This window comes from Grampus griseus, assembly GCF_964374135.1.
Source record: "Grampus griseus genome assembly, chromosome: 9".
NCBI classification, from domain to species: Eukaryota; Metazoa; Chordata; class Mammalia; order Artiodactyla; family Delphinidae; genus Grampus; species Grampus griseus.
Genome location: NC_139003.1, coordinates 15,276,412 through 15,288,904, shown reverse-complemented (window position 1 = coordinate 15,288,904; position 12,493 = coordinate 15,276,412). Strand labels below are relative to the sequence as shown.

At 38.6% G+C, this 12,493-nt stretch overlaps 1 protein-coding gene across 3 annotated transcripts in view; it reads left to right on the top strand.

Moving 5' to 3' along the window:
• AKR1D1 (aldo-keto reductase family 1 member D1) overlaps positions 1-12,023 on the top strand; it is a 32,527-nt gene extending 20,504 nt beyond the window's left edge. For 2 of the 3 annotated variants that reach the window (XM_082662461.1, XM_082662459.1), the window contains 4 exons: positions 3,930-4,039; positions 4,724-4,889; positions 8,070-8,152; positions 10,667-12,023. In XM_082662461.1, coding sequence (XP_082518587.1) covers positions 3,930-4,039; positions 4,724-4,889; positions 8,070-8,152; positions 10,667-10,709 — 402 coding nt within the window. In that variant the 3' untranslated portion in view covers positions 10,710-12,023. Of the gene's footprint in view, positions 1-3,929; positions 4,040-4,723; positions 4,890-5,891; positions 6,119-8,069; positions 8,153-10,666 lie in introns of those variants that run through there. The other variant, XM_082662460.1, reaches the window with a different exon arrangement.
• The last annotated feature ends 470 nt before the right edge of the window (positions 12,024-12,493 follow it).

The window sequence follows — 12,493 nt, the reverse complement described above, 5'->3', positions numbered from 1 at the left end:
AGTCTTCTGCAGTGAGCATATATTACTCTTATAATCACAACAAAATACTATTGTTAAATGGGGATATGACATCCTCTTCCCTCTACTTCATAAAACATTAAGCTGCACTAAAAAATGCTCTTGGAACTGGTAAATATTCACAAACTTGGATTATGGTGGACTTGTTTGTTGAATTCATTGTTATTAGAAACTCAAAAGGATTTCATAACAGAAAAAATGAATTACCTACATCATGACAGTAGCCCACAGCTAAATAGAAGTGTTGCCATATTTAGAAGTACCACTTCCAAACTGATACCTCAGCTAGCGCTATATCATATGCTCTCAGGAACACAGAGCAACAACATTTGCCTTCCTCGTTGATCTCAATCCATCCCTTTATTCCTAACCAATCCCCTACCCAGCATATCCTTCACATCTCCTTCCTGCACCCCTAAGAACAATATTTTGTTCTAAAAATGTTGAAGTGACAAGCAGCTTTCTTCTTACAAATGCACAGAGACAGATGGTGATTTTCGACCTGAGAATGAAAAATAGTGAAAATTTGACAGTGTGTTTCCTCATGCCAAGGAGGAAATACCCTGATCTGTTGGCACAAGAATGTCGATCAGCTTCACAAATATACCCTGAAAGAGAATCAAGGCTTGTTGGAAGATCATAGCCTGAACCTATTCATGTGTCCTGTCGTGTCTGAAAGCAGAATATGTCAAAACTCTAGAGCTGGCAAGGTCAAAGTGCAGGTCTCCCAGCCACCAGCCATGACCCTATGCCCTGGTAGGACCATCTCTACTCCAGAGATACAAAATGAGCAGCTTTCAACCCAGGAATATGGTGAGCATATTTTGGGCATTAGACAGAGTGGACACATTTCATGTGCAAGGGATACATACCTGAAGGCTTGCCTGATTCAAAATTCACGTATTTCAAAACTAATTTTCCCATTAGACTAAATCTAACGTGAAATTTGCAAAATTTTATGTTTTTCATTGACTTCGTGAACAAATTGACATAGAATATAACCTCACTCTATAGTCGTTCTCAGAGCTTGAGCAATCCAAGATTCCTTAGTACTCCCTATGATGTCCATCTGAAGCAATGTCCCTCCAGGCTCCGCCCCTGGCTTAGACTGTCTGAAAGCCTTCCTAGCGTCATACAGTGCTCTCCCAGCCCAGTTCAAAGGGGACTGTGGATCTATCTCAAGCCATTTAATCTCATACAAAGTTGCAACACCTAACTCTAGGAACGAAGGAAAGAAGGGAGGTAAGGAGGGACGGAGGGAAGGAAAGAAGAAGGGAAGGAGTAAGGAAACTTTCCACATTCTTCAGCTTTTCCTGATCCTATTCACCATGCCTAACTCACAGGTGTCCTGACACAGAAATTAGTAAATAGTTGTTGAGTGACTTCATTAATGAAATGAAAATTCAATGCAGTTTTTCATGGAAAGACAGAAGAGGTTGGGTTAATTAATGAAAGGACTTTTGCTATTTTCCTTCATGGATTCTGTCCAGCTTCTTAACTTCACCCTGTGAGATTTTGATATCTAAAACTACAGCATTACCAAAGGGTGTTGTAAAACCCCGGACACACCAAGACGCTGACGACTTACATCAGTTTTACCTAGCAAACAAAAGTAAATACTGCAGCTCCACTGGCTCATTCACAAAGGGCTCTAAGCAGTCCCTAGCAAAGAAGAAGGCAAGTGTGCTTAGGTACCCTTCTCCTTAGAAATAAGGATGACATCAAAGCCCTGCAACATCAGGAACCATCACCACCCTCTACCTTAAACTGAGCATCCGCTCCCAGCCAGAAATGACCAGCTGTACCCCATACGAAGCCCAGCCTACAACAGTCTGCAGCATCAAGAGTGATGTTTCCTAAGATTCTGGCTTTGTCCTTGCTGTATAACTCTTGTTTTCACTCATTCAACAAATGGTCATCAAGCACCTGCCTTATGCCAGGCACTGTGCTAGGTTCTAGGCATGCAAAAGTGACCAAAGACAGATATAGTCCTTGCTCTCGTGGATCATACACTAATGAAGTCAGGAAAGTTATATGTAATTGGAAACTGAGACAGATGCTCTGAAGAGAAGGAATGTGACTCTCTGAGGTCATACGCACTTGGGTCATGTTAGCCTACCCTCTCCCACCCCCACCCTCACCTCCATCCCTAGAATTTCCTTCACTGAGTGGTCCTTTAGCCATATGCCCTCAAGTTTTTTATCAAAAAACTATCTATGCAAAGATCTTTGTTATATTACGTATTATATTATATATTTGAGTTTATATTACATTAACTCAAATTTTTGTTGAGTACGGGTTTCTAGTATGTTGCCCAATGCAACTTTCTGTAAACTCCTGAATTTGTTCACAGAATGGATATTCCTGTTTGTTTTGTTTTTTAATTGTATTAGCCTTATTATGTATACATTTTGTGTTTATATATATATATGTATACACACACACAAATACACACACATATATATGTATATAGGTAAATACACATGCTATATACACATGTGCATACACATATTTAGGCCAGAGACCATAACAGCACTCCAACTGATTAGAAAGGAGTCCCTGTGGGGAAAAGTAAATGTGTTTGGTGCAGGCAGGCAGGCACGAAAGTAAGGAATTCACACTTAGTCTTTAAGTGATGACGTGACCTGATAAAAAAGAAAAAAATTGTTTGAAAAGATTAGTGTACCAATAAGATAGAAAATGAGAAAGAGACCAAAGGGGGAGAGTGATGCTAGGAGTGGGAGAGGGTAAGGGAAAGAAATACAGTCCACCCTCCATAGCCATGGATGCAGAACCCGCAAATATAGAGGGCCCACTGTACTGCACCATTTCATAGAATGGACTTGAGCATCTCCGGATTTTGGTGTTTGCTGGGGTGGGGGTGTGTGTCCTGGCACCAATCCTACGTGAATACCTAAGGACCACTGTACTGTGGACACTGTGTGTCACTTTTTAGAATTAAGAAATGTTCCCAAGTGGGGGAGAAAACAAAAGTGTCTTAGGGAAAAGGAGGGATCAAGATTATGAGGGGGCAGGGGAAAAAGAAGAAATGGGAGAAACTGACAAGGGGGAAAAAGAAAGTTTATCAAATTAGAAAAAGGAAAGAAGACCCACCTCTAAGAGTTCCAGTTTACCTTTCCACTTCATCAGTAGCATTTTCTTGTGCCTTCTAGAAATGTAACTTGTCAAGTATTTAATACTTTAGATAGTGAAAATAATAATTATATACTTAAAATATTTTAATTAAGACTTGGTTGATTTTAATTAAAAAGAAAGCAAACACGTAGGTCAAAAACTACCGTAGTGTTTAAGAAGAAACTTTGAGAAGAACTTTTGTTGACACATGTGTTTTTAGTGCAGGAATCCTGTCAGTAAGATACAGAAAATGAAACTAGGCTTACACTTGGTGTAAAGAACTCTCCACCAAGAAGACAAAATTCATCTGTAAATTTAGTTTTATACACACTCTACCTCTTGTGAAAATATTCATAGATGTTTGATAGTGAGGGACAGAGGGCTTCTGCAACATGTCACTTCTATTTACCAAGACTGTAATGTGAACCTTGAGACTGCGTGTTTGTTATGGAAAATTGTATTTGCTAGAATATTTACTATAAATAACTGAATCTGTTCACTTAAAGTTTTAAACCGCTAGCTGTAAAAATTGAATTTGTCCCCCAATTATTTTAGGATTAACCCACAGATGGTGACCTCACTAACCTTGTTTTAATTCATCTCACCGATATATAAACAATGTAAACTTCCTTGTTGGGAAAAATATGTAAGATTTACCTTGCTATCCAGAATACTTTTCAGTCGATTTTATTGAAGAACTTTTTACAAACTATATAAAATTGCATTCATCCAAAAGCCCTTAATTTTGTGCTCTGCTCTCCAATGCAACCACATAGGTTGAATGCCATCCATATTTCACCCAGCCAAAACTCTTGAAATTTTGCCAACAACATGACATTGTCATTATTGCATACAGCCCTTTGGGGACCTCTAGGAATCCATCCTGGTAAGTAATGCTGTCTGTCTCCTCAGGAAGTATATTTCCTTGGTGTAGAGTATGAGGCTAATGTAAATTACTTGACTGAAATGACTCTATTCAGCTGTGTGATCTTAAGGAAGTAATTTCTTCAAGTCATTCTCCACATATGCAAATTACAGCTAACAAAACCTTCCTCACTGAGGTGTTGTAATAATTGATTAGACTCTACCTGTAGAAGTGCCTACCAGTACGTTATTATTTGACAAAGAGTCTCTATGGCCATATTCCGAAATTTTTGAAATCTCTGTATTCAGTGGCAACACTTCTACTGTGATGCATTCCACAGACTTAAGTAGAAATTTTTCTACTCTAAGATGATTCCAAGAGTTGTGCCTTTGTTTCTTCTACTTCAGTCTTCTTGCCTTCCCCTGTATGCCTACTTCCAACCCCATTCTCTCTATAAGATCCATGAAAGCAATATTATTTACCGTCTGGAAGAGGCAGCTCTGAATCTGCCTGTCTTGATCTTCTCAGACTAAGAGCAAGTCTTCTGAATACTCTGCACTCAGAGAAGTTGGTTACAGGTGACCTGAAGTGTTCTGGATAGGTTACCAGGTGAATGGGGGTCAGAGGAGGAGGGTGATTGGTAAACCGCTGGTTCTCATTACTCGGCCTAAATATGATGCATGTTTCGATTTTTTTTTTTTAAAGGGTGAATGTGTCTTCCCCACCTTTGTTAAAGGATGCACTTCTAAACTCACTGGGGAAAAAATACAATAAGACAGCAGCTCAAGTTGTTTTGCGTTTCAACATCCAGCGAGGAGTGGTTGTCATTCCTAAAAGCTTTAACCCTGAAAGGATCAAAGAAAACTTTCAAGTAAGAGAACTGCTTCTGGAAATGTAAAAAGTAGGGTATTATTTTTTTTAGAGAGAATTTTGTGTTCAGATTAATAAGAAAGTTGCAATGCCTTCATATGTTATTTTATACCTGCTCCCTGACCCCCTCCACCCACACCTGGATTTAATTTTAGCTGAATTTGAGACAATTCCTAGTAATTCAGGGATTTCTTTGCTGCTTGTAGGCTATCTAGCTCCCTTATTTCTTCTGTTTCCTTACCTATTAACTCTGGACACTACCTACTCCCTTCCCCACCAGCACAGCAGGAATAGAAGGTATAAAATTGGAAATTCATAACAGTCAACTTTCCACCTTCTTAATGGCTCTGGAAAAAGTTGGGGACAAATTTGGAAATTATTGAAGAGGATCATTTAGACTTCATAAATGCCAACCCCCTTTATTTCCTCTATAAGTAATCTGTAATCAGCATTATAAATATAGGTGAGAAAAGAGGCCACTAGACAATGGAGTGATTAGTTTACTGTGCTACTTCCAAAGAATAAACTGCTAGGTAAATGCAGCCATAGAGAAGTACCATGTAAAGTTAATCAGTTACCCATCAGTTAATAATTTAAATTTCAAAAGTAAGTTGTTTTTTGTCTTACTCATAATTAAAGGTAAAAATGAGATAGTATTTATCCCCTCAGATAGGAAAATAATCAGAATGTTAACAGTGTGTGGGAAAACAGGCAGTTTCATATAATACTATTAGAAACATAAAATGATGTAAGATTTGGAGAAGGATGTCATTTTTCCAGATCCATCAAAATTCAAACATACATGTCCATTGACCCAACAATCTTTTTCCCATAGATGTATTTGCATATTCATGCACACATATACAGATGTTTATTACAGCATACTTTATCAGCTAAAAAAAACTGGAAACAATTTTCAATAGGATATTGTAAAACAAATTATGATATATTTGTGCAATGAAACAGTATATAGGCATTTTTATTTATTTTTCTTTTTTAACAGAACTCTACTGAGGTGTAATTGAAATGCAATGAACTGAACATAAAGTATAAAATTGGAAAAGTTTTGACATATGTACACACCCATGAAACCATCACCACAATCAAGATAATGAACATATCCAGCACCTCCAATAGTCTCTTCATGCCCTTTTATAATCTATCCCTTCTGGTCCCCAATCCCAAGCAAGCACTGATTTTCTTTCTATCCCCATAGGCTAGTTTGCATTTCCTAGAATTTCAAATAAATGAATTCACACAGTATGTGTGCTTTTATATCCATTTTTAAATAATAAAGTGAAAATATAAGTACTGACATGGGAAGACATCCATGATATTAGACAATTATCTTCAGAGCTTTTTTGCTACCACATGAAGGAATGAAATTCAAATTTACCAAAGAAAAAGAGACATAATTTATTGGCTCTCATAACTGGGAATTCCCTGGGTAGGTCAGACATGACTGGACACAGGTATTCTAATGATTTATAAAAGGATTGAGTTCTCCTCACCCCCTTTCTCCACATGGTGGCACACACAGATTAATATGGGTTAATCTGTTACCCACATTTAGTAAAGATGATCACAGATAAAGGCTTCTGTCTCTGTCAATCCCTGCTTGTCCTTTTATGGGTCATTGGCTACTCCCATAATAATCACTGTGTCTAATGAAAAAGATACCTTGATTGGTCCCCTGGGCTACATCCCTATTCTTGTGCTGAAGGAGGTGAGGTCATGTGACAAATAGCCCTACTAGGTGCGGGAAGGTGTTAAAGAAAAAGGAAGCTTGTAAGGATTTCTTTTATAAGTGACTGGTTCATTCATGACTGTTTTTATGTTATAATAAATTTCCTTCTACAATCTCATAACTCCAATTCTTGGATAATAAATAATCAAAGGAAAGAATGCTCTGAAAAGACCACTTGGAAACAATCCTTGGGGGAATGACTAAGTAAATCGTATTACATCCATACTACGGATATAGTAGTTAAATAAATAAAGTCAGTCTATATATTTTGACAGAAAAGATCACCAAGACATATTATGTGAATGAGATAAAGCTGCAGAATAATAGAAATATGATACAATTGCATTTTGCTGTTGCTGTGTTGAATGTTTGGAAGGAATCTGTGGGAAGGGGAATAGCACTGGGGTGGTGGGTATCAAGAGGCACTTTTGTTTCTTTTACTCCATACATGTCCATGTATTTCTGTAGTGTTTCATTTCTTTACAAAAAGCATATATTCATGTATTACTTCTACAATTAAAATTTATTCATGTAGGGCTTCCCTGGTGGCGCAGTGGTTGAGAGTCCGCCTGCCAATGCAGGGGACACGGGTTTGTGCCCTGGTCTGGGAAGATCCCACATGCCGCGGAGCGGCTGGGCTCATGAGCCATGGCCACTGAGCCTGCGCGTCCGGAGCCTGTGCTCCGCAACGGGAGAGGCCACAGCAGTGAGAGGCCTGCGTACCGCAAAAAAAAAAAAAAAAAAAAAAAAAATGTATGCATGTAAATTACTAAATTAAAAGTTAAGGGATAGAAAGATAAAATAATAAGAGAAATTATAAACAAATCAACTGTTAAAAATATAAATAAGCTAAAATAAACTATTAAAATGTTCATAAAGGACAATTATAAAACCAAGGTACAAACTGTACAAGCTAAAAAAAAAAAAATGAAAAAGTAATTAGAATTAAAAGGTAGATAAAGAGACATTAAAAATGACAAGAGAAAGGATTAATATGATGAACCAAAGCAAATTAAAAGTTAAAAAAAATACATAAGCAAATTTAGAGACTAGGGAATATTTTTGTTAAAAAAAAAAAAAAAAGTGCACGAAGGCCATAGTCCAGAATCAAAAGTTCAGCATCTTATACCAAAATAATAAGAATTCTTCACTTTTAGATTTTTAGGAGATGTTCTGAATGTGTATTGTTTCAGAACATTTGAAATTTCTTGCAAGGTGTCCCCAGCAGGATTGTCTTAAAGACAAAGGGCAGAAAGAATTCCACCTCCACATGGGTGGGGTGGCCCCCCCGCACTAGCCCAACTCCTCTAAGACATTTGCAGAGATGTTCATAAATCTTTGAAGGGCTCCCACTGCTGGCCTCACTCCCTGATCCCAAGCTTGACCCATCTTCTACTATTATAAATGTCTGGTTTTTTGTTTCTGTTATTTCAGATCTTTGACTTTTCTCTCACTGAAGAAGAAATGAAGGGCATTGAAGACCTGAATAAAAATGTCCGCTTCGTGGAAATGCTCATGTGAGTTCTGGGGGATCATTAATCAGGTTCTGTGCAGTGATGTTGGATTGTCAAGCGTCAACCAACAGGCTCTCATGAACCGGGACCATGTCCATGGAAGGCACAAGGGTAAAGGCCGGTGGGCAGCATGTTCTGAATTAGGAACTTCCTACAAACCTGCATTTTTGCTTAAAAGAATATTTTTGACATTTATGACATTCCCATTGGTTAGGTTAAGGCATCACAGGCTAAAAACATTGAGGAGAATTAAATCAGTTTTCGTTATGTTAATACAACAGCAGCACAGATATGCAAACAACATATTTATTTCTTCCTTAGAAATCAAAGTGGGCACAAATTAGAGCAAAGCTCAACAAGAACAATTCCTGGGAGAGAGGCATTAGAGTGCAGTAGAAAGAGCACCAGGTTGAGTTTTAGACAAATGTTTGCCTATAAGATTTGGAGCTTCTGGCTTCACCTATTGTCTGACTTCCCACAAGCAAAATTCCTTCCAAGTGTTGCCAAATTTAACTATCAACTGAAGTAACCCTTTATTCTCTGAATATTACAGAGCCTTAAAAATAAAAAAAAAGAATATAGTTCATGTATATATACACATGTATATATTTGTATACATACACACCCACATTTTTTCTTCTTAATCATTCTTCATTAATATTTCCAGTTCTTGAAATCACCTGGATAGTATTCTTCTTTTTACAATCTTCTCTTTGAGTGTGCATTTAGAAAATGCTCGTTAAGATGGTTCGTATAGTTTGGGCGCTTATCTTATCGGTCCCACTATTTTTCATGAGTCAAAAAGTGCAGACTATGCTAACACTGAATTTCTGAATCAATTTCTGAATTAATAAACAGCTTTCTAATGTGAATTTTCCAGGGGAAAAACTATTTGAAATCAAGAAGCACCTCCTAGCCTCAAGAACATAAAAGTAAACACAAACACAGAACTAACCCTTACACGTTAATTAACAGCTCTTGAAGATAAACTATTTCTATTGAATAAATATCATTAAATTAAAAATAGTAAGAGATAGCCAATCCTCCAATATGCTGTTTTGTTTTGTTTTTTTACAGTTGGTTAGTGACATTATTTGGTTTGACATTTTATTTATTTATTTATGGCTGTGTTGGGTTCTCGTTGCTGCACGCGGGCTTCCTCTAGTTGCGGTGAGCAGAGGCTACTCTTCGTTGCGGTGCGTGGGCTTCTCATTGCAGTGGCTTATCTTGTTGCGGAGCACGGGCTCTAGGCGCACGGACTTCAGTAGTGTGGCACGCGGGCTCAGAAATTGTGGCACACAGGCTCAGTAGTTGTGGGACACAGGCTTAGTTGCTCCATGGTATGTGAGATCTTCCCGGACCAGGGCTCCAACCCATCTCCCCTGCATTGGCAGGCGGATTCTCAACCACTGCACCACCAGGGAAGCCCGACCTTTGACATTTTTAATACCTAATTCTAGCAACACTGGGAAAATAACTCATCACATCTGGAAATAACTAGAAAAATCAGCAAGGAGAAACAAAGATTAGGCCCCATTGATCAAAAAAATGTATCATTTAGGGTTGCTGGGCCAAGGTTCTGCTGCTTTTCATCTGGCTGATCCTTGATATTTGAGAGCCTTCTCTGGTTTTGTTTTATATTTTGATTTAAAGCTCATAGTACTTGCAGAGAACTAAATCTTAGGTGTGCTTCAGTACAGGCACACACACACTCCAGTCCTTCTATAGACTGTTTCGCCATTTTTATTTAAGAGGTAGCTTCATCATTATCATCACTGTCATCATCATCATGGAAACTTACTTTGCTGGTCATCAACTTTCTAAATCTCAAACTTTCAACTCTCAGGAGGCCTAGTGATAGGGGCAAGTAAAAACTCTGAGAAGAGACTGACACTGATTCATGATAGAGTTTTTTTGTTTGTTTGTTTGTTTTTGCGGTACGCGGGCCTCTCACTGTTGTGGCCCGGAGCACAGGCTCCGGACGCGCAGGCTCAGCGGCCATGGCTCACGGGCCCAGCCGCTCCGCGGCATGTGGGATCTTCCCGGACCGGGGCACGAACCCGTGTCCCCTGCATCGGCAGGCGGACTCTCAACCACTGCGCCACCAGGGAAGCCCCATAATAGAGTTTTGAAGAGAAATGCTTATGTGGTTTATTGAAATGGGAGGCAGTTTATATCAAGAGAGCAGAAGGAGGAAGAAGTTGGGACAAAGTGTGTAAGTAGGCAGGTATTGCTCACCTCCTGTGCTTTTGTTTTAAGAAAATGTTAATGTGGAGACAACTAGCCTTCTCCCCCCAATCCCCCCACCCCACACTTACACCCAGGGTGCTATCTGGGGCTTCAGTAAAAGGTGCTGGCTTAAGGGGAAACAGGGGAGGAGAATGGGCACGAAACAGAAATGGAATGAGTAAGAGAAAGAGGGAATGGTCGGTAAAGTTACCAAAGAATGCTAGTAACACATACAGCCATGCAGCATTTGAAGTGAACTTTTTCCCTTTGGGGGAATTGTTTTGGCAGGTGGTGTGACCATCCTGAATACCCATTTCATGATGAATACTGACTTCAGAGAGCTCCGCAACAGATATTTTCCCTCTATGTGTGCCAGGACTTTGGGCTGGGTGGTTCCTCCAGCTATGGAAATCAAAGGAGTTTACTATCCTCAGATGAAATGGTGATGGAGACACACTTAACTTTTGTGTAGTGTAAGTGACTTTGACTTAGCTATGTGGGGGGAAAAAAATAGGTTTAAATCTGTTGAAATAACTTGGAAATTATCAGCTAATATTTTATTAAATCAATGTCTTCTGGGTTTCAGAAAGAAAAATATTAGGCTTTAGAAAAGACTTCAAAGGCAACATATGAAGATAAATAACACATGAATTCGGATACTGCTGCCATGGGTAGTCTGAGTTCTTTAGCAGTTAACAGGGCAACAGCAAGGATGGAGAGCTGGACCATGCCAGTGTGCTGGCAGTGGTCTTGATGGTTTGGACCATTGACTGTAATACAGACACAGCCAAGGTAAGATCCACACATGCATTATTAACAGGGAAGTGATTTGCTTCACCTTGAGTAGAGAGAGAGGGCTAAGTATAGAAAAGTCTTACTATAGAGCTAATTAAACACCACAGCGGTCAACAAAGCCATACTGATTTGATTGTTGTTTGTTTCCATCCAATGTGTGTTCGTGTAGCTTTTATCCAGCTTGAAAGATGGATAATTGCTTGTTCTCTCTTGCATGTTTTAAAGGGCCTGAGCTTCAGTAAGCTAGTGATCTATGCTAACACTGCCTGCAACTCCTGCCCCCATTCATTATATGACCACCATTATGCAAAGTGGCTTGAGACAACCTGCATACCCTGTATTGTAAAATAGTCCACAGACCATTATTTCAAAGAAGACATATAAAAAGGAAGCTTTAGGAAACATATTGAAAGAAGAGGTTTTATAGAATCATTAGACTTAAGACTTTGAAAGTTATTGGGATAACTGAATTTTGAGAAAGTAGCAAGTTCAAAAGAACACTGATAATTTTACTACATGTAAATTTTTTAAGTGAATAAAATGATTATTAGAATTCCATAGTAGAGATGTACCTATTTTCAGTCCAGCCAGAGCAGTATATTTTATTCATTCATATTAAGTCACTCTCACAGGGCAAGAGAGCGCTTCAAAACTTCAAAACATCAAAACAAACTTATGTTTGTCCAAGATCAATTGCTTATAATCTTCCATGATCTGAAAACGTACATTTCTGAGAAACTATCGTTTTAAAAAATTGATCTCTACTTATTGTTTCCAATAATTCTAATATGAATACTTATAATGCTATTCTCTGGAAAATATCTCATTCACAAGAAATAATAAAAATGATGATTTATTCTACCACATGAATCTCCATTTTGTTGCTTGGGGTGGGGGGAATCATCTGAATTCATTTAAATTAGAGACCTTTGGTTGAATTCCTACTGTACATTTAGCACTGGGAAGATAGGGAAGATAGGAAGAAAAGGGAGTACCATAATGAAAGAACAGAAACTCAAGTCCTGACCTCTACTGTCAAAACTCTTCAAAATATTTCAGGGGGCTGGTGTGGAAGAAGGACCACACCTATCAAACCATTTTTTAAAGACAGGCATTGGAAAAGAGTCCCACTATTTGTCAGGGGAAATGTATACATGTATTTCTAAAGATTGGAAGAGGGGAATTCTGTCTTAGTCTTAACAGAGATGGAGGAAAAAGAGTTGGAGGCAGAAAACAGAAGGTCAGGAAAGAGTGATCCTGGTCTGCATGAGTTTCTGCATGTCACTTCTCCCTTCACTCATTCCTCTCAAGCTTCCCAAC